The 25,238-nt window shown below is 37.7% G+C and overlaps 1 protein-coding gene across 3 annotated transcripts; it reads right to left on the bottom strand.

The window, feature by feature from the left end:
* Positions 1-821: 821 nt before the first annotated feature.
* Positions 822-24,905, bottom strand: LOC129269153 (crossover junction endonuclease EME1-like). Of its 3 annotated transcripts, none has more exons than XM_064105401.1 (13): positions 24,696-24,905; positions 20,712-20,868; positions 19,169-20,061; positions 16,672-16,767; positions 14,241-14,288; positions 13,631-13,804; positions 10,594-10,686; positions 8,470-8,591; positions 7,473-7,611; positions 6,952-7,067; positions 5,886-6,075; positions 4,893-4,949; positions 822-4,489 (listed from the first exon to the last, which is right to left on the bottom strand). In XM_064105401.1, exons 1-13 carry the CDS (start codon positions 24,816-24,818, stop codon positions 4,382-4,384), a joined length of 2,316 nt encoding a protein of 771 aa, XP_063961471.1. In that variant the 5' UTR covers positions 24,819-24,905; the 3' UTR covers positions 822-4,381. The 3 variants fall into 3 exon arrangements, with proteins under 3 accessions (XP_063961471.1, XP_063961473.1, XP_063961472.1); XM_064105403.1 differs by having other exon boundaries at positions 24,447-24,712; XM_064105402.1 differs by lacking the exon at positions 24,696-24,905 and adding an exon at positions 22,369-22,467.
* Positions 24,906-25,238: the final 333 nt, after the last annotated feature.

The raw sequence follows: 25,238 nt of genomic DNA on the forward strand, positions 1-25,238 counted from the left end.
GAGAAGAGATATAGGAGGAAGAAAGAGTGTGACGAGCGAAAAGGAGGGAAAAAACGGGAAAAAGGGAGAAGACGAAGGAGAAGGAAGAGAAAGAGGAAGAAGAAAGGGAGTCCTTTGGAAGCGCATAGGGTCGATATGACATAATGTGATATGCGCTATTCAAAAACTTATTATTATTATAATATAAAATGAGGGATGAACTGCTGCTAATGAAATGTCCCTAACCTGGCCATAATACGATCAAGTGGAATGCACTATGAATAAAAAAAAAAATACAGATTTGTTCATCTTATTGCATGCATATTGTGATCAGTCATGCAAATGATTTGCTCACTGATGCACATTGTCAACCTTACTGTGATCATTGAAATATAACATGCAATGCTTCAATGATCATAACTTTTTTTTTTCCGACAGATGAAATGATATGCTTTCATTGGATAAAAAAAATTTGATACATATTGTTGGTTTTATGTATGATTTTGTAAGGTAAAGAGATCCAAGTATTTAATAATAGCACCCCCTGTACAAAAGTCGAAGAGGAAAACAGAAGTCAACTTGGAAAACATAAAGTCAAGACATTCATTCATCCAGAAATGTTTGGGAAATGAGAAATAGGAATTGAAATACTAAGCAATAATGTTTGACCCCCAAAGTTTCAATTTTTTTATTACGATGTCATTTGAAGAGCAATAACTTCTCTCTGTTCATATATATTCTAAAAATGAATAAAAAAATGAAATATGAGTCACCCTTTGCTCTCTCTTGATACAATTATCTTAATTACACACATCTGAAAGAAACCGATAAAACTTTTGGAGTAAAGAAAACAAGGTATATTTGATGAATAAATATCTGCATACATTTATAACACAATAGGATACATGTACTACATCAGAATAAGAACATAAATACATCATGCCCTGAGTTTGACATCTTTTAATAATGGAATTAATCTTGCTGAAACCATATAAATAAATTAACATATTTGGTGTTGCAAATAAAGGTCACAATTTGTTGTCTTTTTTACGACTTACATTTCATTGACATTTGAAACATATGGTTTCTAAACTAAGATGATCTTTAAAATCATACATCTTTCAAAGTCATCAGTGAAACAAAGAATAAAATGATTGAGAAATTGAGATCTCAAAGCTAGAGCACTATTTTATTTTGGGAAATATCTGAAAAGTTCAAACTTTAAATCAATTGATTGTCTCATCAATTGATGGATGATTGTATATCCTGCAAAAAGACAGGGTTTTTTTTTCATACAAGCAAATTTGCTGATTTTTAATTTTAGTTAATAGATCATGGATGATTTAATGAAAAAACAAGAAACTTTAGATTCTTCACGTAATGCAAACAATGCCCATTTCCATTTAGCACAAGTTCATCCAATACTTTGATTCAAATTTCAAATGATAAAGGTCAAAATTGCAGGTTTAAATTCTGGAACATAATGACCTCTTTAAATGGCAACAAAGAAAAAAATACTAAAAAGGAATTACTGGTCGTAATTGCAATAACAATGAAATTAAATAAAAAAGTTGAAAAATCATTTGATCTCAAATATAAGACATTTTCTCCAAATTTTCTAAATTCAAAGAATTACTCTGAACTAAGATACCCAGCTTATAATTCCAATACTTCAATATTTCACAAATATAAAATAGTCAATACTGGTAATGGAGGGCCATTTCATTTCTGTATAACTTTTCTTTCATACAATTTTTTCTAAAAAATGGTTTAAATGATGAAGTGGAAAAATATGAATAGGAAGGCACATGACAGGTTTATAGCAATTGTCCAAAATAAGAATAAACTAGAAAAAAAAATCTCAAAATTATTACTACTCAGTACTCTGACAATAAATCTGAATTATTAACACACAAAATGAATTCATCAGTGAAGACTAGTCGTCCTTCTTTCCATTCACAATGGAGTTCCATAGTGATTGTCACATTTTTTTCTTCATTTCAGCATGTTTGATACCATATTTCGGTAGAACATGGTGAAATACATCCACAATCCAAATTTGGTGGGAATCACTTCATTTGGGCCCAAGATATGACCTCTTGAATACATAATTAGCCCCACTGAAGTCAATGTATTATTGGCCTGGTTCAAAACATTTAGAAGCTGGACCACTAATACACGGAAAACATCTAGGTATATAAAAAAATCTGAAACGCAAAAATGTATAAGTGATGTCACACTTCAGTTATATTTATTTTATTCAACATATCACACACTGACACTTGTCCAAGCTGCTAAATTACAAGGAAATACCCTATCAATTAAGGTAAAAGTCAAGGGATCGTGTTCCTCCATGGTTGTTATAAAGACGGAACACCATTTCCTTTTTGTGTAAATTCAACAGGGATTAGCCAACACTTCCTGAATATCAGGAAAAAAGAAACACAGGTGTTTGATGTTTTATCCGGCTAACCAATCCTTCCACAGCATTCGTTCCATAATGATAATGTATGGCTTTGTTTATAACTTGTTCCTGGGCCAATATACATCTACCAGAAGTCCGAGTAGATATGTAATATGCATTATTATACAGCAAATAATAACAATGGGCATTTGTATAGTGCCACCATTTGTTTTATCACAACTATCTAATATCTTTTAAGGTTGAAGGTATTTCAGGAAACCTAAGTTGTTGCGTCTGTGCCATTTCTCTGATAAACATTTCCCCCATAATAACTTGGAAAACATGAATACAGTGACATTTCTTGATATAATATCGTCTATGAAATGTCTGTTGCCATGGTAACACATTCGGTTGAGGAAGGAAACATAAGGACTTGATCTCGGGTGGTACTTGAGCCCATAACATATTAATGTTTTCAACATCTCTGCACATAATGAACTGCGTACAGTACCAGATTTCAAATTAATTAGGAACAATGGCTTTTTCTCCGCAAAAGCAGTACAAAGGAAATCTTCAGAAAGTCATTTTTATAGTACGATGAAATTATTTTGTTTGCTGGTATTCCTTTTTTTGCGTAATGTAACAAAGACATCCATTACAATCTCACAAGCATGTTTTTGATAAAACCTTTAAAACTTATGTACACATTTTTCTTTGGCAATGGCAGTTTATTAAAACCGACATTTTGGTCTTGTATTTTATGTACATGATCGGCATATGTAATGGATTTACATGTTAGGAAAAAAAAACACATGTTATGATAAAATGTTCAAAATGGAAATTTAGGTTTCACATCTTAAATAAATTTTCACAAACCTTCATTTGCTGGTTTATTGGATACATGTAGGTTTGGATACTTTGGGGTAAAAATATGAGTACATGAACGATTTTGAGATAATACTAATTGGCCAAATTTAAAAGCCTCAAATTTCTTGATACAAAACTATCTTTACTGAAAAGAAGGGTCACATTCACAGAAGGCAGCTTTCGATTCAATGAACTACCTACAAAAAATGGAGTAAGATTCATTTAGCGTCAGAATTGAAGATATGTTTATAAATTTAAAGGGGAACGCAAGTCCCGAACCATGGAGATATCGAATGGTAGGCAATTTGCAAATGGCTTATTTACTTTAAATCTGTCTATCATGCAAACTATCCGAAAAGTGTGATAAGAATTAGAACAGTACAAATTTAACCAAACTCAGAATTTTCATTTACTTTGGGTTTTCATATGCTTTCAATAACCCCAAGTCCTAGACTTTGATCTGGGGCCCGTAACACAAAGGTTAGCAATGATCGTAGACACATTTAACGATTGATTGCATTGACTACAGTGTACAATCGATCGTGAAAATCAAGCATACGATTAATCGCTAACCTTTGTGTTACAAGACCCGGGTCTCATGAATCTTGTACCAAAACTAACACCCTGCATCATAAATTTATGTTTCAAAGTAACACATAATGCACATTTATAAGTGTGTTACGGTCATGCAGCGCACTTGAGGGTATTTGCAATATGCAAACACCCGAATTGCCTACATTGTCCAGAACACCACAGTCAAATTTTTTTTTTTTTTTTTGCTTTAGAAAACGGGTCGGCAGTATGATTTTAAAGTACAAATGTTGTTCGAATCCCTCCGGGGGATTCTCTCTAAATATTCAAGTATCGTACCAATGAAGAGATCACCCCTATTTTCTATTATGGCATCACAGGCGTATCTAGTATGCATGCCAAAGTAAGCCCATCAAGATCTTAGCCATAGCCTTTCTTCGGAAGAACGCATATTTCAGATGGCATCTCAGTTTTTACGTCCTATGGTTAAAATGATGCACCTAAAATGCACAGTGCTGCACAAGAAATGCACGGCTGAGAGGTTGCGTAGAATCAAAGCAAATGTGACTTTCCTTGAATCGGTTTTATATTTGGACATCATCATAAGACTAAATCACCGTTGGTAGAAGTAAAGAGGTGATACACGCGTCTCGACAGCTCAGGTCCTACTCGTCTTGAGGTTGCTAGGACGCCCTCTCCACGACGCACCTGAAAGGAAAATACAGTACCCATCATAAAAGTATATTATGTGTATTTGACATCTTGGCAAATGGCCCATAAAAATTATAATGAAATTTTAATCACTTTCATTGGTTGAGAAATGGTTTCTATATACTTTTTTAGGATGAAGAAAAATATATGCAGCTTTTTCTTTTTGATAAATCAGAATAAATTTTCATGAAAAAATTTGCAAAATTTGACCAACAACACAATTTTATTTCATATCTTTCATGTCATAACTGTGTTAAAGGCAAACACACTCATAAAATCCAGTAATGAATAAACTAGTGACATGGGAGAGGGGGGGGCAACAAAACTTCAAACAGTCTTAAAAAGTAGGTCTAGATCTCCCTCAACCCCACCCCCTTAAGTGCCAGTCATTATTACTCACCACAATATCTTGGAGAAGCTTTTTAGCAGCATCTTCCGTTGAACAATTCTTATATGCCTGAAAATAATGCAAGTACAGAAGAAAAGCAAAATAAAAGAGAACACTAATAGGTCAAGGAATTTAATATTTACAGTAGGCCAACTTTACAGACAAAAAGGGTGTATGGGCAGCCAACAAATATTTCATTCAAAAGTCTTTATAAAATCAAGGTTTAACTGTTATCATGTCATTGTAGATCAAGATCTGGTACATTATAACTTTGCGAAATCATTAAATCTTAGCTGATTCTTCAGTATGATCGCCAACAAGCCCGACATAGATGTGGGACAGTTTACTTCTTGAAAAAAAACGACCCAAAAAACGGCAGGAACGCCATGCTTATTTTGATATTTTCTCAGAGATTACACATTTTCTTCTTGAATCATTTGGTAGTTGGTTCATATTTTCATTTATCCTTAAAATCAGTTAGTTTGTATATTATTTCCCATTACAGTATAGATCTTGTTCTACGATGGACGTATGTTATTTTGAATTGTATTTTTTTTATCTTCACGGCCCTGAGGAAGAATAGTGTGTTTGGCTGAGGGAGGCTTCCTGCTTGAATGAATGCAACACTTCTGTGGTCATTTCTGAGCGAAAACCGGTGTGTTGGCTCAGTAGGTAGAGCATCCATCTCACAACCAGTAGGTCGGGAGTTCAAACCCTGGTCGCGTCAGACCAAAAGACGCTTAAAGATGGGAGTTGCTGCTACCCTGTTTAATGTTCAACAATTTAAGGGAAAGAGCTCCCTCAGGCATCGACCTGGCATTGCAGAGTGGCTGCCAGGCCCAAAATCAATCGGGCAAAAAAATGTTCAAAATATTTCTATTTCAGATTTCATCTCGAACAATAAAATATGGATTTTCAATTTTTTTTTATTGGATTCTATTCTAAATAATTTGGAGATGGTCGCCACAACTGGTATTCATCTTTAAGCTTAGAAAAAGAGTGTACCTTCCACAGAAGTTGAGGAGAAGGATACCGAGCTACGATGGCCGCAGCTATCTCTGGACTGACGTTCCTGAACTGTTGAAACTGTTGCCTCCAGACCTTGAGCAGTCCCTTGCCATCCTTGGCCACCTTGACCCCACCGGCCCAGTCAACGTGAACGTGGAAGGAAAACTTAGCCTCGTCTCTTTTCCTCCTGCAATGAAGTGTAGAAACACAGACAAGTGAATGATAGAGCTTGGGCTGGGGACGAATTTGATAGTATGTGAGTAGTTAAAACAATTGAATCGAGATCCCTGGTTATCAGAAACCACACAAATTTTGACCTACCAGTGGTCACTACGACATGCCCATCAACACACGACACAGCTGAATGATTCACGGTCACCGGTTCTGCCGTTATTGTCATGTGTTGAAAGATTTATAGTGTTTGGAATTCACTAAATTTTTAATTTGTTGATTTAAAAAAAATTCACTTGTCATCTTGTCTTTGTTGTCAAATATCAAAGACAATAGTCATGTAAATTTGATAATTAAAATTTTCAAATCAGAAATCAACATCTGGCAAATATTTGATTAGTGTAAAAAGTAGTATTTGGTTGTCGATTGTTGGTAAACTGATTGACTGCATCGATTGTTCGATTTTTACTCCCAGATGGAGCTGAAACAAATGTGAAGAATAATCATTAATAATATCATACACGGGGCATAGTGGCTCAGAGGTAGAGCACCCACTTCATGAACGGGACATAGTGAGTCTTCTGTCTTTATGCTCAGCATTTAGTTTTGAGAAAGGGTAATAATAAAACATTATGATATGAGCAGTTTCATAACTAAAATGGCTACCCTGGGTGAATAAAACATTATTATTATCATTACTTACACACTAACATTGAAAAAAAAACTACATGCATGTGCAGTTGAGCCATTGGCTACCGAATTGAATGCTCCTTGTAAAAGGTGTAAGTGTATTTGAGAATTGTGTATTCTATAGGTAACGCTCCACAAGATCAAATAATTAGGTAAGCCAAGGTAACAGTAAATGTTTCCACTGATCATTGAAATCACTTACTTAAAAGGTGTTTCAGCCACAGCTTTGGTGAACATGGCCACCAGGTCGGCTATCTGATCGCTGGTCTCTACAAATCGCATATTGCATGTCAGCTTCAACTGCAAATCAACCAAAGCCTGGATAGAGAAAAATAGGAAAGAGGTAATAATCTGGTTATTTGTAAATTTCACGCAGTATATCCATTTACTTTCAAAGTTATGATACCATTTCAAACTTAACCTTGTTTAAGATTTCAACGTTGATACCCCAACAAGGTCAAAGTTCATTGGCCTTAAATGACTTTTGACCTTCATAATATTACCTGAAACTCATGCAAAACAATCACTGACACTTGATTACCCTCATGTCCAAGTTTCATGAACTAGATCCACATATTTTCTAAGTTAAGATGACATTTCCAATGTTGACGATGCAGCCGTCCAAAGAGCAGCGCCTATGGTCCCGATCTGCTATGCAGGTGAGACCAAGATGACCAATGACCATCCAAAATGGCACCCTGCCCTTTTTCCTTGACCACTGACCTCCTCAACATCTACTCTGGACACTACGATATCAATGTCTTCAGGTTTCCTCTTCCTTTTCTTGCCTCTCCCATTCTCTTCACCCGTTACTCCAAGCACTGCACTCCTGTACTGTCTTTGGTGGACAGTCTTCTTGGACCTAACAAAAAAAAAAGCACCGCAAGTTGTACAAGTAGTTCACATGGAAAATTTGAAATGGTCTGGCACCAAAATATTTACACGATCAGCTTGCATCCCGAATCATCGCACCACCTTATTCTAAAGACCCCCAAAACATGAATAGCCCATGGTAAGCGAGCTTTCTCTGGCGCAACACCTTCTTTTTGGAGTAATTTGCCATTAAATAGAACAAATATAACACCAACACAGACTTTCAAATTTAAAGTGACATTACACCTTTTCTTTGATACCTTATAATATGACCCTCATTCAACCTCTCTTATTCTTTCCATTTATCTTGTGCACCTCGGAATAAAATATTTGTAGATAGACGGCCCTATGTTTTACAGATCAAAGCCTATATGGAGCTTGAATATAATATTTTGTTTCTCAGACGGAGTCATATATTTCCTCAAAGGGTTACCAGTACTTTTCTTGGCCTGAAGCTCCTATTAAAGCTGTTATTTATCAAACACTTAGACCAGGCAATATCTGTTGTATTGTATGGTCTATGTAGATTCGCCACCAGAGTCTGTATGTATTGACTTTGCGGTCAACTTGCAATACTTGCCGCAGCTCTGATCCATCTGTGTCATAATAGAAAAACACAGCACACACTGGCATGTGCATTAAGCAATCTACCTGCTCACCCAGCATATAAGCAGTAGTGACATCACATCAGTGAATATACCACTACCAATGCAACGAGATGATGACGTCAAAACCTAGCATATAGCAAATAAAATCTGGGCAGCAACATGCATGACCATGTGATGGCATATTGACCTGATTTGTTTATAACCTATGTAATATAAATGCCTACTATCATTGTTATTACCTAAAATATATCTCCATGCCCTGTACCACCAACGTGGGCATGATACCTCCGAGCTGTCTCTGCATGTCTTTCACATGATCACATAGTGTTCTTGGACCGACGGTATATTCACCTCTCTGCTCCTATAAACACAATAATAATAATAATAATGATAACAACAATAACAACAACATTAATAAAAATAATAATTAATAATAATAATAATAATAATAACAATAATAATAGTTATATAATTAATAATATAATAATATGCACCATTTATATAGCGCAGCTACTATATGCATACACACTACTGCGCTTGTCACTTACGTACAGTATTATTAACCCGGCTGTAGTCAAGCCGCATGATATAGGCACTCAGTATTCGAGGAATTTCTTCCTTTCAGTTACCCATTCACCCCATCTGGGATGAGTGCAGCACAGTGTGGGTAAATTTCTTGCCGAACCCATGTCCCTTTAATAGACTGAAAGGTGAGAGCCGTGACCACTAGACCACGACGCTCCCACAAACACAAACAAGATATCCAGGAAAAGTGCCACAAATCAATACAACAACCTATCCAATGTAACTATTTGTCCGCTGAGTTAATTACAAGGGGAAATTAAATATGTGACCAGCCATTTCAAATCCAACAATAAGTCACCCCAAGATCAAAATAAATAATGAAGTGACTTGAGCTCCTATACTGAAGGAAATGTGCTCTTTATATTTAAAAACAAAAAAATGAGAGCCTTTTATGGTGGATACGTGCACTTAAAGGGGAATCCAACCCAAATAAAAATTTGTTTTTATAAGAGAAAAATCAGACAAGTTGATAGGTGAAAGTTTGAACAATATTGGACAAACAACAAGAAAGTTATGAATTTTTAAAAGTTGTAAATATTGGTAATCACTATACCCATGGAGACTTCAAATTGGCCGCATATGGGATGTCATAGTGATGTAAGGCAAGGACTACTCTTCCATGTACTCCAATACATATTATGGCTAAAATGTAATTTTCCCAAAAGTTTTATTTCAAATTAATATTTTTCTTTCATGAGGACATAAAACAATATGCTACCTGGGTTACATTTAGATTACTGCCCCAGGGGAATGGTACTTAGGAGAAAACCACTAATCCCTGATAATAAAGTACATGGCCTATGGGAAAGTTGTCCTTGCCCCTTGTCTTAATTTACTTATCCAGTTGCCAATTTGAAATCTACATAGTATTAGTGATCTCAATTTTAAAGCAGCTATAACTTTCTTATTGCTTGTCTGATTTCTTTCAAACTTTCACCATTTCTGTTTAATTTATTTTTCTCCTTCCCAACACAACATTTAATGGCCAAGGCTGGATTCCCATTTAATAAAAAATAAACCTGGAATAATTTACCTGATATCACATCACAATTTACTCCACATTTTACACAAATTCTTTTGTGTAGCAGATTTTTACATAGGACTGTACAGAAGATTAATTTGAGAGCTTCTCCAAAATGTTAATCATAAGCACAATGATACCCTTACAACTAATAAAAAAAATTATTTCTACAATCATGAAAATTCATCTGTGTTGGTTGAAACTCACAAAATACTTAACTTTTGTTCTCAACACACAAAGAAAACGTGAAGTGTTTAAACCTTTTCTCAACAAGCACTGAGGGCGATACAAGCCTCCAAATGTCTACAACCTGGGTCCCGTCTTACAAAGAGTTGCGATTGATCCGATCAATCACAACTATAGATGGCCAGCAATGTCAACATCTATTATGCATGTTTGTTCAAAATATTTTCTAGATATGATGAATATTCATACATTCATTGTTCTCTTGAAGATTCACTGTGCTTCTCTTTGTTTACAAAGAACATTGTGTCAATTTCCTGTCGAAAAAATAATGACACTGATGGATATCCATAGAGTTACGATTGATTGGATCGATTGTAACTCTTTGAAAGAGGGGGCCCGGATCATTAATCACTAGAATCAAATCGCGTCACGTCGCTGAGGAAGGCTACAGTCAGCAGTAAAAAAATTTGAGGTACCTCTTCCAAGTTTACTGCGTGTGTTGTGAACAAAAGTGATATATTTTGTGGTATGGTTATTTTCGTTACTCTAAAGTAAAGATTTATCAACTCACACATTTGTAAGAATAGACCATCTCCACAAATTCTGCTGGACAAAGGACAACTATGGCTTCAGGTTCCTCCTTAATACGAGTCATAGAATCAAGCTGGAAAAAATAAGAATTGAAGTTTGACTGAATATTTACTAAAAGATTAAGGGTGGGCTCACACAACCTTTGGGGGCGATCATTCTATGCATGTGTCAATCTATGGTGATAATATAAATCTTTAATACCGGGTAGTAGCTCAATAATCAACCCTAAAAGGACTGGGCTATTTGAGATCTATTGAGGACTGAGGGGGGGGGGGCATGATGACCCCTCCCCCCCCCCCCACCTTCTGATCTTGGCCATGTCGGGCGATCGCGCCAAAATGTGGCACACACATTCTTTACCACATAAACTACCAGCCAGTATAAAAAAAAAATTTGCATGGAAAACATTTGCATATTTAACACCCAATTTCACTTAAAATTTTCATTTTTGAAGATGCCGTCTTTGTATTCTTATTTAAAGGTTTCCAAAAAGAAACATTGCAAAAGCCAAAATTTTCTCTATGTATTTCTTTGTTTTTAGAATTTCTTATGTATATCCTTGTTTTTCAGCTTTTGTTTTTCTTTTTCTTCAATGGAAATTATTAGAGACCATTTAACAACTATAAAATGAAACCCTAAATTGATTAAGCAGACCAAATAGATTGCAAATAATCACTATTTTATCAATTTCAACATGACATCATGATGCTATACTATACGTCATATTGGTCTCAAAAGAGACTTCAATGAAAAAAGTCATAATTATTGTGGTGATGTCTTTGTGCCATCCGAAAATATCTCGTGAAGCATTGAAGGGGGCCATTATGGCCAACAGTCCTTTTAGGGTTAATTGGCCTGGGTTCTGAAGTTCGGTTCAAGTTGTGCCGTGTTATATAAACTCTGTGTAAAATTCTAAATTATTTTATGAAGGTTTATCTGGGCCCTGTCTTACAAAGAGTTGCGATTGATCCGATCAACCACATCTATGGAAAGCCAGCAATTTCAACATCTAAAATGCATGTTTGTTCACAATATTTTCTAGATATGATGTATATTCATGCATTCATTGTTTTCTTGAAAATTAAGTGTGCTTCTCTTTGTTCAGAAAGGAAATTGTGCAAATTTCCTGTAGAAAAGCTTATGACGTTAATGGATTTCCATAGAGTTGAGGTTGATTTGATCAATCCAACTCTTTGTAAGACAGGGACCTGATCTTTGTAGATTTAAATTCTCATTGTTAACAAGTATCTGTAGGGAAAATTAAACATTGTACAAAACCTGATTACGGTTGCACACGAAAGGCACTCCCATTAAGACAGGGAAATCTCATTTAGCAGAAGAAAGGGCCCCCACTCGTGCGTAACGCAATGCATAACTGAATGAAAAGCTTTATTAACAGCCCATTGAAATACGAGCCCAAGAGGTATGTTACATCTAACAAATCGCTTACCCGAGTCCTGGGCCAGCGATTTTTTCAGATGTAACAAGGGTCCAATACACTACAAATGGAATACGAGAACCAGGGCCACTATAGAATCAGGCTTGTCATAATTATAACATCCTGCTTTTTTTCGCATCCTACCGGGTACCCATATAGCACCTGGGTGAGGACTGGCAAAGTGTTGATTAATGACTTGGCAAACTAAGGACGCTTTGCATGCTACTGCTAACACACGCACATTCAAGTATACATGTACCTTGGATGATACAGTGGTAAGATGCAATGCTTCTTACTAGAATAAGTAAGCTTGGCTGAGGAAGGGCATTGTGGCCCAGTGGATTAGTCTCCAGACGTTGGAACAGATGGCCATGGGTTCAAATCCCAGCCATGGCGTAGTTTCCTTCTGATTTCAGCTAGAAATTTATCCACATTGTGCTGCACTCAACCCAGGTGAAGTAAATGGGTACCTGGTGGGAAGTTATTCCTTGCAATGCTTGTGCACTGTAAAAGCCTTGGCAGGTATAAAGCCACCAGGGTTATAATATCCAAGTCCCTTTACAAATGACAATAAATGGTAGATGTAATGCGGCTCAGTGGATAAGTGTCCAAACTTTGAATCACAAGGTCCAGGGTTTAAATCCCACTGCAGCACTTGTGACCTTTGGTAAGGTGTTTATATACATTTGCCACTCTTCACCCAGGTGTAGTAAATGGGCACCCGGTAGGAACAAATTCCTTGAATGCTCAAGCGTCCGATCAGGGTAGGTGTGCTAAAGGCAGGGCAATAGTAAACAAATAGCGAATAGGCATGAGTGCGATGGTGCTAGATTTCGCATGAGGTGAAAGAAAGATGCTCTATTCAACGAGGCGTTTGCCGAGTTGAATAGAGTGTTTCTTTCTTTCACCGAATGCGAAATCTCGCACCATTGCCCGAATAAGAATATTCGCTATTTGTGTTGTACAACGCCTCGGAGTTGAGCGAATTTATGAAAACAAATTAGTTTTTTCTGCAGTAATCTATGAAAAGGGAGCAAAAATATGGAAAGCGAAAAGCAAAATCCCACAAGCGAACACCTCGCTCGGGCAGCATTGCGCATTCAGCCAGCAGGCTATACGCGTATTGCACCTGCATTTTTACCGAGCGCAATGAATTGAATCGTATTGTGACGTCACCTCCTAAAGCTGTGCAACGGTACATTTTGGACAGTACATTTTGGATGGTACGTCGTGTGTGCAACGCAGTGCAACGGTACGAATGTTTGACATTCAGCCTCCCATTTGCTCGCGTACAACAAGCTAAGTAGGCGTTGTACAATATGCATTATATACCTCATACTAAGACTGTTATCTCTGATTGGTCAAAACTGCATCATGTGACGCGGTGCTATTCCGTCGGGTTTGACTTACTGTACATTTCTTCTATCTAGCTGGCTTGAGCTAACTGACTGCGCTTTACTACGCTGATGCTGCTCGGTCATGTATGCGCAGCCAACAGCGCGCTGGCTGGCTAACTGGAATTTACGGTTGTTCTGCATATTAATATTACTATTATTATTATTATTGTGATTATTATTACCTGAATGTCCTCTCCGAGAAGATTAGTTTCCATGACGGTCCTCTTCCACCTGATGCATGATGGGGTAGATTGAGCCTCAATGACGTACTTACATCCCAGAGTCTGAAGCTTAGCCAGGATCTGTGCCCCACAAGGATCCTCTATCACGTGGTTGTCCAGAACAACTGTCATGTACTGAACAGGATAATAAGAATAACCTTCAATAAAGTCATCAGTGGTGAGTGGGAAAATTAAGATGTGGCATCTATGGCCAATTTTGCCATTACCTTTCCTCGCCTGCAGAAAATTTGACATGTGCTCCGTTTCCCCTCTTTTTGAAGTAAAAATTATACAAAATAAAAATTCAAATAACACAAATCACCCCTCCCCAATGTTGAAGAATTTAAAACAAGTTCCAAAGGAAAGAATCAATTTTCTCTACTTTAATATGTTTCTGTTCATTCTAAATCAAGTCCAATAGTAACTTAAAAATGCAAGCTATTTTGCACAATACCTAAATTGCATGTCTGGTTTTGTGTCGAAATAAAACCCCTTTCTTTGCGGAGCTACAGGAATCACTATAAAGAGTCAATGTTTATTTTCATCTCAAGATTTAGTTTCCATCTCTTACCTTCAAGCATTCCCCTGGTTTCTCTGCCCGTTTGGCATCTCTGAGTGTCTGTACGATAAGAAAGTACATATGGATGATATGAATTAAAACCATGTTTCATGGACATACTTTACAGGAACATGGACTTTGATAGCAGTCAGACCGCAGGTCCCTATGCTAATGAGCAAAAAGGCCAGATTCATCCAAATCATCTCGTGGCTGAATCCTCCTCCTTGCAAAATCTTGTGATTCGTGAGATTTTCTTTCTCTGAGAATTTACCTGTTTTAACCTCTAGTTAAATGAAATATCATTACACCATCAGATAGAGTAAATGTTATTCTTTCATACTGGTCATTTATTTTGTATACAATATTTTGATAAATAAGTAAATTTTTGGCCTGAAAATGTGCCTCAAAACTGAATTTTCTTCCTCGTTTTCTTTTGCATATTGTGCAAAATTTTTTATTTTGAGCCTGAATGATATATATATCACCATAAAGCTGAAATTCTGTTCTTTCTCACAATGCCACTCTTGATATGCGGCACCTTTTAATCTGGTCAAGATCACACTTTTCCCACCAAGGTACAAGACGAGATTTCTGAAATTTTGTACTTGCATGAAATCCATAGTTCTGATTGGCTGGACTCAAGGTTCACAGAACAACAGGCGCGGGTAATTTGAGGAGATTACCACATGGGAAGTGTGACCTTCCCATGAACCCAGGCACTGGAACCGTTGGAATTTGCCAGTGTGTGGTCCCTTTGACCAATCAGAGTGCAGTATTCTTGTTTTCAAGCTGCTTTATGTACTTGGATAATGAAAAGTGTGATCTTGACCTGATTAAACCAATTCTTATTTTGAAACCTATACCATTTTAAAGCATACATATTCAGCTTTATCATGATCTAAAAATCATTTGGGCTCAAACAAAAATAAAGTGTGAAAATAGCAGCTTTTGTCAGGTGAAAATAATTATTTTGTAGCATATTTTAGATAAAAATTTGAACCTATATTATTGAATAAATTCAAACACATGACCTGAAAGAATGATTCTTCTTCTTTACAATGATACCAGAATCATGAAATTCGATGCACAATTAGAGCAGCAATGACCGAATGAAAAGAGGTGTTTTGGTCCGCATCAAGCTCATTAAATATGCAAAACTTCTCAAGTCATGAATATCACTTGGATGAAAGAAGCCACTTTTTTGGGACCTGCCTACTGACTGATAGGGTGCCCGATCAAAATAACAATGGGTGATTTCAAGTTCGGTGTCGGTGTTGAGAGCGTGAAAAAGCTGCTGAACCGAGCTGGGTTCAGAGGAACAATATCGATCATGTTATCGCATATGAAGTCATGCCTCTGTGCTGCGCTGCTGATAATCATCATCACGCGACACTTCTCAACGACGAAAACAAAATCAGGGAAAAATTACAGTAAAATCTCATCTTACAGAATCAAATGCAAAGGCTAAAATTACTTCAAGAATCTGAAAGAGTAAATATTATTGTCCATTAAAATGTATATTAAGGCTCTAATGATTTGCATTATTCTTGTCTGTAAAAATCTAATTGTAAGGGGATGTTTCATCCTGTTTGTCTTCTGTTCATGGGCTTCAAATCACCGACACCAACAACAACACCGAACTTGAAATCACGATTTTTTCCCATCCCTGGGGGTTGGTGTTGGTGAATGGGAAATTACAGGTAGATCGTCAACACCAACTGTGAAGCTCGGTTCAGCAGATGACATTCAACACCGGTGCTCAACATGAACTGCCGGAAATGCGTCATATTTTCCAAGGTCAATCCCAACACCAGCATCATTACGGTGATGTGGCTGGTGTTGGTGTTATAACTGTTATCACAACACCAATACCAGATTTCAACACCATACTTGAAATCACCAAATATCGCCTGTTTCTTCTTTTTGCTATAAAGAACCTGCATCACATTCCAGGACATCAGCTGTGAATGTAGCTTTCTCATATCAAAACACTTAATTTGAAGATAACTGTTCGTATGGTCCTTTCTAAACAAAGTCTTTGAAACAAAAGACACAGAGAGAGGGTTCTAGATATATAAAAATTAATAAATTCAAATTTTCACAGAGAATCAACATATGAAATAATGACGATCGAGCATAATTCATATTATTGACCCTTTACTAAAACGTTAGGAGGGGGGTCGGGGTGAACACATAAGATCTGCTTCATTTGAAATAGACAAACAGAATTCTCTTTAATTCACTTTTACATGGAACTTCAGGTTTCAGGAATTGGATATCACAATTTCACATACTTTCTTGATTGAATAAAATATTAAACTTTTGAATCAATTGTAAACACAGAAATGATGATAATATTAGTAAGAGGCAATATTTTTAAGGAGCAAGTTCTGGAAGTGGAACATTTGGTGCTGAAAGAACATGATTCTTGAGATTTAGGTACCTTCCTTTGATCAGCCTCCCTTTGTTTTTGTTGTTTCTTTGCTTCTTGAAGTCTCAATCTCTCTTGCCTCTGTCTCTCCTTCTCTTTCTTCTTCTCCTGTATAATTAAAGTGAAAGCAGTAGATTTTAAACAGATTTTAGTTAAATAGACATACTGTAAAAATGTATTACTTCTGCTGCTTATGATTCTGTCAGACATACCTTCATTATTTCAATCATGGTACCCAGACACAGGTCAATTATTAGTGGAGAACAACCTCCCCCCCCCCCCCCATTTTTTTAAATCGTTAATTAATGTGATTTTATTCAAGATTGTGTAATGATTTTGTTGTTACTTGTTGTTGTTGAAATTTTCATTGTTTTTCTTATAAACAAAATCTACTAAGAATAATAGGGGGAATCATAAAGAAAAATCATTATGAGGGCTATAAAGACCTTCATCTGCAACTTTGCAGTGATTATAACATATATTTTTGACTACATGTATGTACTTTGATTGCTATGTCATCAATAAAAGCTTGTTTCCAAACTCTCATTCATAGTTTGCAAATCCAAAATAATAATTTCATGGGGACATTAAAACGTCACTGTACAAGTTTGACCAATAAAGGGGGTGGGGGATCCCTGATTACATTGAAGAAGAGACTACACGACAAGAAGATGAAATAAGTACATTAGTGCTGTAGCCGAACCGCCGAACCGAACGGTAGTTCGCAGAACATGGCACTTCCAAACCGAACCGAACACGGAAGTTCGGCAAAAAAAAAAAAAAAACGGCTTTCAGCTAATAAATTTTACAAGTTTACACCCTTTCTAATCATTATATTTGCGCATTCTCTATTTAATCTTCTTTGCAATTGTATGTTGGAAGTATGCGCTTATTTTGCGGTTACTAGATTTTGTTTTCATTTTCATTTACGGCCCTGATTAAGAAAGGAGATCCGATGAATGATGTTGCGCGAGCTTGCGCTATAATCATTTTACTGGCTTTCATCATCTCTCGCTCTGTGGCCGAATCGCCGAAGCATGGTAAAGAAAACCAAAACTGTATGAGTGTTCATTGGTTAAATCTAATTATCTAAAATATTGGTTTTTTTAGGTGGCGAACAAGATTCTTGTTTGAAAATCTTCAAAGTATTTTGAATGAACGAGCTCAATAAACTGAAAGTGAAAGATGAAGTACCATTAATATTACGAATTACGATACGATGTGATTAAGATCGTAACTCGTGTATTGTTGCGGCGGAGAATAAAGATCTGATTGAGGTGATTGACATTATTATTGAGGTGTCGGCTCGCTACTGTCTAGTTTTCATGATTTTAGAGAGAAGTAAAGAGTTTTGAAAACGAGAGATCCAGTGAAAGTGGGAAATAAAGTGAGTGACTGTTAGAGACGAAAAGGAGAGACGCAAAACAAATAATATAGAAATGAGATGAGGTGAAGTTATCTTTTTTATTATTAACAATCGGATGAAAATAAAAATCAAACACTCATGAATGATTACGGTATAGTATATAGCAAGATCCCCTTCCCATCGTTGACAAGTTGAATGAAGATAAAGCCATGCGGAAACATTCATCTCTTGGGGGAAAATGACCCCCAATCTTTACTTTTTTTTTCCTTTCTTATCAACTTCTCAAATTAACCATAAACAATTCGATGATCACTCTACTCCCCCTGTCCCATTACAGTCGTAAAACTTTGCATCCCACTTGGTCTGTATGTTCATGGTCGAATGAAATCTGACCAATGAAATAATAGAAATCTCGGGAATTGCTCTTCAATCAGTGAGCTGAGTTTCGCGAGCAGACAAAGCACGTGGCTGTATGTACCGATGCGACAATCAGCGACATGCGATTGGTGGTTTAGTTCACCCATCGAGCCAATTAGCGAAAGGCGCATTACATAAGCACGCTTTCTTCGACATGCCCCTGGCCCTACTATGCCTACAGTTCAGTGCACTGGCGCTGGCCACCTCGTATGTGATGCAATTGCCAATCACGTTTGGCCGGACTGTATATATAAATATTCATGAGCTCAGAGTCCCGCGTGCTACAAGGGGACTGCGCTGCATGCGCTGGCCTAGCTGGTACGAGTGCGAGCGTAGTTAATTTGGCAAGTATCCAAAGTGTGGTCCAGGTATGGACGACTAGGAAGAGTCGCCATTTTAGAACTGTGAGTTACCCAATAAATCTGTCATCAGATAATCAAATTCGAGATAACAGTTGATTCGTTGAGCGCTGTAACTTTCATAGTTTCATGTCAACAAGATAGAGATAAAATGGTTTGATGTGACAGAGGTACACGCGAGTACATGCAGTCTATCAAGTACAAATTGTCTACCAGTACGCTACGTATACCTGAATGAACTATAGCTTTATCAGTCTATCATTACCGAACCCCGAACCGAACCAATGTTCGGCAAATTTCTGCCGAACCTTGCCGAACCGAACCGAACCCGAACATGGCGCCTGACTTGCAGCACTAAAGTACATACCAATGCTCTCAACTTGGCAGCCTGTATTTCTTCTGGCGTTCTCTTCGTTTTTAGATGACCCGACGAAAGAGATGAACTGCTCTCCTGCGATGTCAAGGTTTGGGAATCGAGACTATCTGTCTCGGTGGTGTATGGCATGGACGATGTTTCATAATGAGATGATGTTTGATCAGTCATCTCTATGGATTCAGGCTCAATGTCGCTATCACTCAGAGCGTGGTCAGCTTGGTGAGGTTGTCCACGTCCCAAGATGGCATCTTTCACCTTTTCGCGAATCTTCCTATCCACGGCAGAGGTTTTTTTGGAGGAAGATATGGATGAAGTTTGAGACGATTCCTGACTGCTGCTCTGGGCTGCCTTGAACTTCTTCCTCTGCTCCTTTAGTCTTTGTAGCAGACCCAGTTGGATGACGTCGTCCTCATCCGATGACGACTCTGAGTCTACGTGAACAGTCATTGCTCCATTCATCCTGCCTTGGTGTGTCTGCTTACCTAGGTGACCTATCTTCTGATGTTTTTCATCACTGTCACTGTCGCTACTGGATATGTCAATGTGGCAAACCCTTGAGGACTTTGTCCTGTTGGCGCAGGAGTTACCATGTGCTAATCCTTGGGACACACCATGCTTCTCCCCTTCCCTGTTTCCTGGTAAGAGACTAGCTTCCTTGGGAAAGTTTAATGCTACCACAGTGCCCTCTCTCGATGTTCCGTGTAATCTGCGAGATGCAAAGATGGAAGGGAGCTCCTCATCACTGTCATCACTGTTATCATGGCAATCAGAGCTTGTGACAGGGATGGCACTGGTCCCATCATACCTCTGTGAATTTTGGTCAGTCATTTTTTCTCGCTGGGGTTGTCCATCGGAGGGCAAGGCATGCTCTGATGTACGAAACACTGAAATGCAATGTGAAATAGGAGTGAATAAATAAAGTGAACCATTCCCAATAGGATATTTTGTTTTATAACATTCTGTTCTGACACAATGTTCAATTAATAATGATAATAACACTAAGTTCTCCGACATGCACAATACCATACTCTGTGTGCATGTAGACTTTTTAAGTTTTATTTTCAATAAAGCTAATTCATGTGCTTTTTAAAAGGTAGGTTTTTTTCAACACAGACTTGTATCTGTTGAAGTTTGTTGTTAATCTGATTTCATGGGGAAGATTTTGAATGAGGTTTTCAAAATACTATTTTTTCTAGAGAGAGAGATAAACTGCCATTCATGCAGCAACCATCTCATAAAAAGAGGGGCTAACCAATATATGCTCTGTTTTTAATAAGTCCCTCATTTTACTTGTAATCTATAATTTGTTTAATTATCTATTTAAAAACAATGATTCATTTTATGAAGAAATCATTTTCCTAAGATATTATTTATGATTGAATATATCTAATAATGCTTATTTTGTTTTATATTAAATGTATATACCCCGGTATTTGTTATGTTCATTTTTTTTTAATGGAAATAAATAAACTGAAACTGCAAATTGAAACTGAAAACCCTGATTAGAAGACTGTTCATACAAATTCAAACTTACATGCATTGTGGACTATGTTGAAGTTGCAGTTGTTCCTCTCTTTGTGAGGCATGCATCCGGCCGAGGATGGTGGTGCAGATTTTTTTGGATGGTGATTACCCAGTGGCATTCTTGAGCTTTCTTCAGCATGCTTATCAGCAGGAATACCTATCAAAAACTAATAAGAAAAAAAAATCAAGATATTAATGACAATACTCATAATAGGTTGATTTATACAGTGCATCCCACAAAAAAAGAAACCCGTTTTCAGAGATAGATTTCACAATTATCAAATATGTTTTTACTATAAATTTGATACTCATGGCAAGAGTGGAATCAAATCTTGAATATGAAACCAACAGCTAAGGAAATCGTTCACAAATGGCAGATTACAAACAATAAATATTGAGGCATATCAGGAACGATTTGCACAGAAACTCGTCCGTGAATCTGAATCCACTCTCATTTCAGGAATCAGTGAGAGAATCTTAATGAAGTATACAAAAGAAATGCTGATGAGCCAATCGTCTGATAAGCACGAACCAAAATTGTCCAATTTTTCTGCGCAATCTGGTTTTGACATCAAAATTTCAAACTCGTCTGGCTCATTAATGCATGAGGTGTTCATCTCATGTTAGGTATCAAAATAAAGAGGAATAATTGAATTACATGATTAGGTAAATGAAATACCGGTATCATTATTTTTCTTTGAGGAAAAAAGACCTGGGAATCCCGGTTTCCGTTTTTTCTGGGACACAAATAATAGTGCTGTTTCCAGAGGATACAAAGCGCAACTACATGTATGATCATCCCGGCTCTGATATGAGCTGCTTCTTCTCACGTACTTGTGTTGAGTGAAGCAAAATGATGATGATGATAATTGATATATGTATGTATCTGTGAAGAGATTCATTTGATTGTAAAAAGATGAAAATTTGTTTTATTTGATAATTGATGTTTCACATAAATTGTATCCACTCTTACATTGTTTCAGGTCAGTATGGACATCATAGGGACACTCTAAGTGATTGTGTATGGCTATTCTAGCCAAAATGTGTCTGTTCTGTGTATTTTAACACAATTTGACTTCTTTTGTTTTTTCTCATACCCTGTACTCAAACTGAAGCGAAATCGCATAGATAGGGTGCAGAACAGGCAAAGTAACTCATGAAGTGGAAATTTGAAATCATCAGGTACATGATACTTTGATCAAAACCATTGAAATATTTTCTCGAAAAATGTGATGTGAAACAAAAAAAAATTGATTCCAAAGAGCAAGTGTCAGATTCGTTGAGTGTTTGTCTATTTTCTATTGCAGCTTGAGTGCACGGATAAGGATGGAGGCAAGGGGATGCCACAAAGCCAAACCAAGTCTCGGCGGAGCATATCCTGACAAAAAAATAACAATAGATTAGACTGATTTTTGGTCTACACAAGACTGGACTCAAGTCGAAATATTGTCATTGACATGTTTTTCGCCAAGGCTGCAAGAAGACGCATATCGAGATACATGTGAGCGTCTTTACAGCCTTGGGCTTGGCGAAAAACAAAGAAAACAAGATGGCGATCAACCATCCAAGTTTGATTGAAAAGTGATTTACAATTGCAGAGTTATATATCATAAGAGAGTCTTGCACAGAAACTCTAACGTTGACCTGAAAATGAGCTTTGACCTTACCATGTGACCCCCAACTGCAGCATGACATGCGGGTCTCATAACTACATCGACAATCCAAGTTTGGGTGAAAAGTGACTTGCGGTTGCGGAGTTAGGTGTCATTTAAGAGAGGCTTGCATGTAAACTTTAACGTTGACCTAAAATGACCTTTGACCTTACCATGTGACCTCCGACTGCAGCATAACATGCAGGTCCCCCAAGTCCATCTGCCATCAAAGTTTGGTTGAAAAGTGACTTACGGTTGCGGAGTTAGGTGTCATAAGAGTCTTGCATGTAAACTTTAACGTTGACCTGAAAATGACCTTTGACCTTACTTGAATCTTCTTGAATCTTGAAGAAGTACTCTCCCAAAAGCGTACACGCTGTCCTGGAGAGGGTTGTGCTGTGTCAGGTGCTGCCAGTGCTTCAGGTGATGTGGTGATCCTGTGGTGGTATTCTTGGTGCACTATATACAGTGTGCTAGGTGCAGTGTGCGGGTGGTGCGTGTGTGTCCCTCTTACAGCATCTTAAGGGGAGGGGGAGGCAACATTTGCTGAATGATAGGCAATGTTGCTCCCCGGAAGCCAGCTATAGAGGTCGAAGTTACAGCAGCGTTTGGGAGAGTATTCCAAATACGGATGGTTCTTGGGAACATACTGTACATGTAGCAGTTCACTCTACAAAAAGGCTGGGTGTACTTGAGCTGATGTCCAGTGTGTTGTGAACGTTGTGGACGAGAACTGCTGCTTAACTTAATCTGATGTGGCATGTTGATGTAAACATAATTGTGATGAATTTTGTAGAACATCTCACATCTTACCATGTGACCTCTGACTACAGCGTAACGTGCAGGTCCCCCAAGTCCATCTACCGTCTAAGTTTGGTGTAAAAGTGACTTACGGTTGTGGAGTTGTGTCATAAGGTTTGTGACGGATGGACGACAGACGACGAACGGACGACATTTGGATCCCTAAGGCTAAGTCTCGCCTTCACCTCTGGTGGGCGGGCGAGACTAGCCTTGAGGACTCCATGATGATATTTTTTAATATTTTGACATATACTTCTTCATTATGGAGCCTTGAAAGTTGAAACTCTTTCCATACATGCATAAGCGAGTCCTACACACCCGGATGGATCCATATTTACAGGATGAAATCGGTTTATAAGTGTGAATTTTATTGATCTTTGAACCTTCATAACGCCTAATGCGTATGATGGGATAAAAATTATTTCACTATGAATGGCAAAAATAAGGTTTCTTACCAGACCGATCTCGTGTAGATCCCTCCATCTGTTTGTCAACAAAGCAAATACAATAATAGGCCTGACATTTGAACCGTTTCGTTAATACGTACCTTCGATTAGCGATGTTACGAAATGCCGTTTTGAAGAACAATTTATAGATAAAAATTATTATTTAACAAATACTAAAATTTAATACGTGATTCTACACGAGATCGCTCTGGTAAGAAACCTCTCATTTTTGCCATTCATAGTGAATATTTATCCCTTAATTCATACGCATTAGGCGTTTGAAGGTTCAAAGATCATTAAAATTCACACTTATAAACCTATTTCACCCCGTAAATATGGATTTCCTAGGGAAATCCATCCGGGTGTGTAGGTCTCGCTTATGCATGTATGGAAAGAGTTTAGTCAAGGCTCCATGATGAAGAAATATGTCAAAATATTCAAGGCTAGGCGAGACAAAAATGAAATCAATATTGTAGAAATGTCGGAAATGAAGTTGTATCCCATTTACATGATTTAGGGCTAGATCTTTTACATAGTTAGATAGAAGTTACTTAGTTAGGAAAGTAGAAGAATCTCGGGGGCGAAAATTTATTTTCAGTATTTTATCGCGGTACACGGACATGAATGGGACACAATCCTTGACTCCGTGGAAAGTAAGCACACGTCAGCGAATAATATTTACTCTAAGGCTTAGCCTTAGCCTCCTGGCTATATCCACAACAAAGTTTTGGGCGATTTTCAAAAACTTTTCTGCGTGCAAATCCGACTTGCGAGTTGCGTGCGCGTCTGCGGGCAACTGCGCAGCATGTGAGATCCGGGCGACGTGTGGCTAGCAAAAATAGTTACCCGCAAGTCACACGCAAGGCTTGCATGGAAATGGAATGATGTGACGGCACCGATGTGACAGGGCCTTGACAGAAAAAGACTCGAGCTTGCTCCCGAGGCCGGCTGACGTGAAGGCGGCTGAGCTGAGCTAGCACGCTCCCGCGCCGCGCCTGTGCGAGCCCGGGCGGAGCGGAGGCGGCGAGAAGCAGTCTGTCATCAGGTCATGTCTGTCCATCATCATGATCATGGCCCGTCATGATTAATACTTACGTTCCCGTCAAATATTCTGTTGATTGTTTCTTGAGGGTCTTTTGTATGAAGTAGATCTCTCCGTGCATCATCAGCTGATACATGTGGGCAAACAATCAAAACCTGCTGGACCAAAGAATCCATTCTTCTCTCTGTTTTGAAAAGTCCGAGGATAACTTTTTGGAAAGTTGCAAAAGCGCGCTCCTATGTACGGTAAGCCATTTGGGATGTATTCTATCGTCTGAATTTTGTTCTACATAATTATTATGGGGGCTTTTTTTTCGTAGAAGTGGAATTCAAATACCGTCAAATAATGATTATAGTGTAATTTTTCAAATAAAAAAAAATCTTTATTTTTTCCTATTTAATCTACAATTTTCATTCCACGGCAAAACTATCGTGCGTGACAAAATTGTGTATTTGGGAATGTTTCCGGCACTCACGGCATTCCATATTTGATGAAAGGGTTGGCGAGAAACGTAGCACTAAGGACCCCCCCCCCCCCACCCACGGGCTCATGGGAAAATGGTGGTTCCATGACATTTTCTCCCGCGGCAATTGCTC

The sequence above is a fragment of the Lytechinus pictus genome, chromosome 10, assembly GCF_037042905.1.
Source record: "Lytechinus pictus isolate F3 Inbred chromosome 10, Lp3.0, whole genome shotgun sequence".
Classification (NCBI taxonomy): domain Eukaryota; kingdom Metazoa; phylum Echinodermata; class Echinoidea; order Temnopleuroida; family Toxopneustidae; genus Lytechinus; species Lytechinus pictus.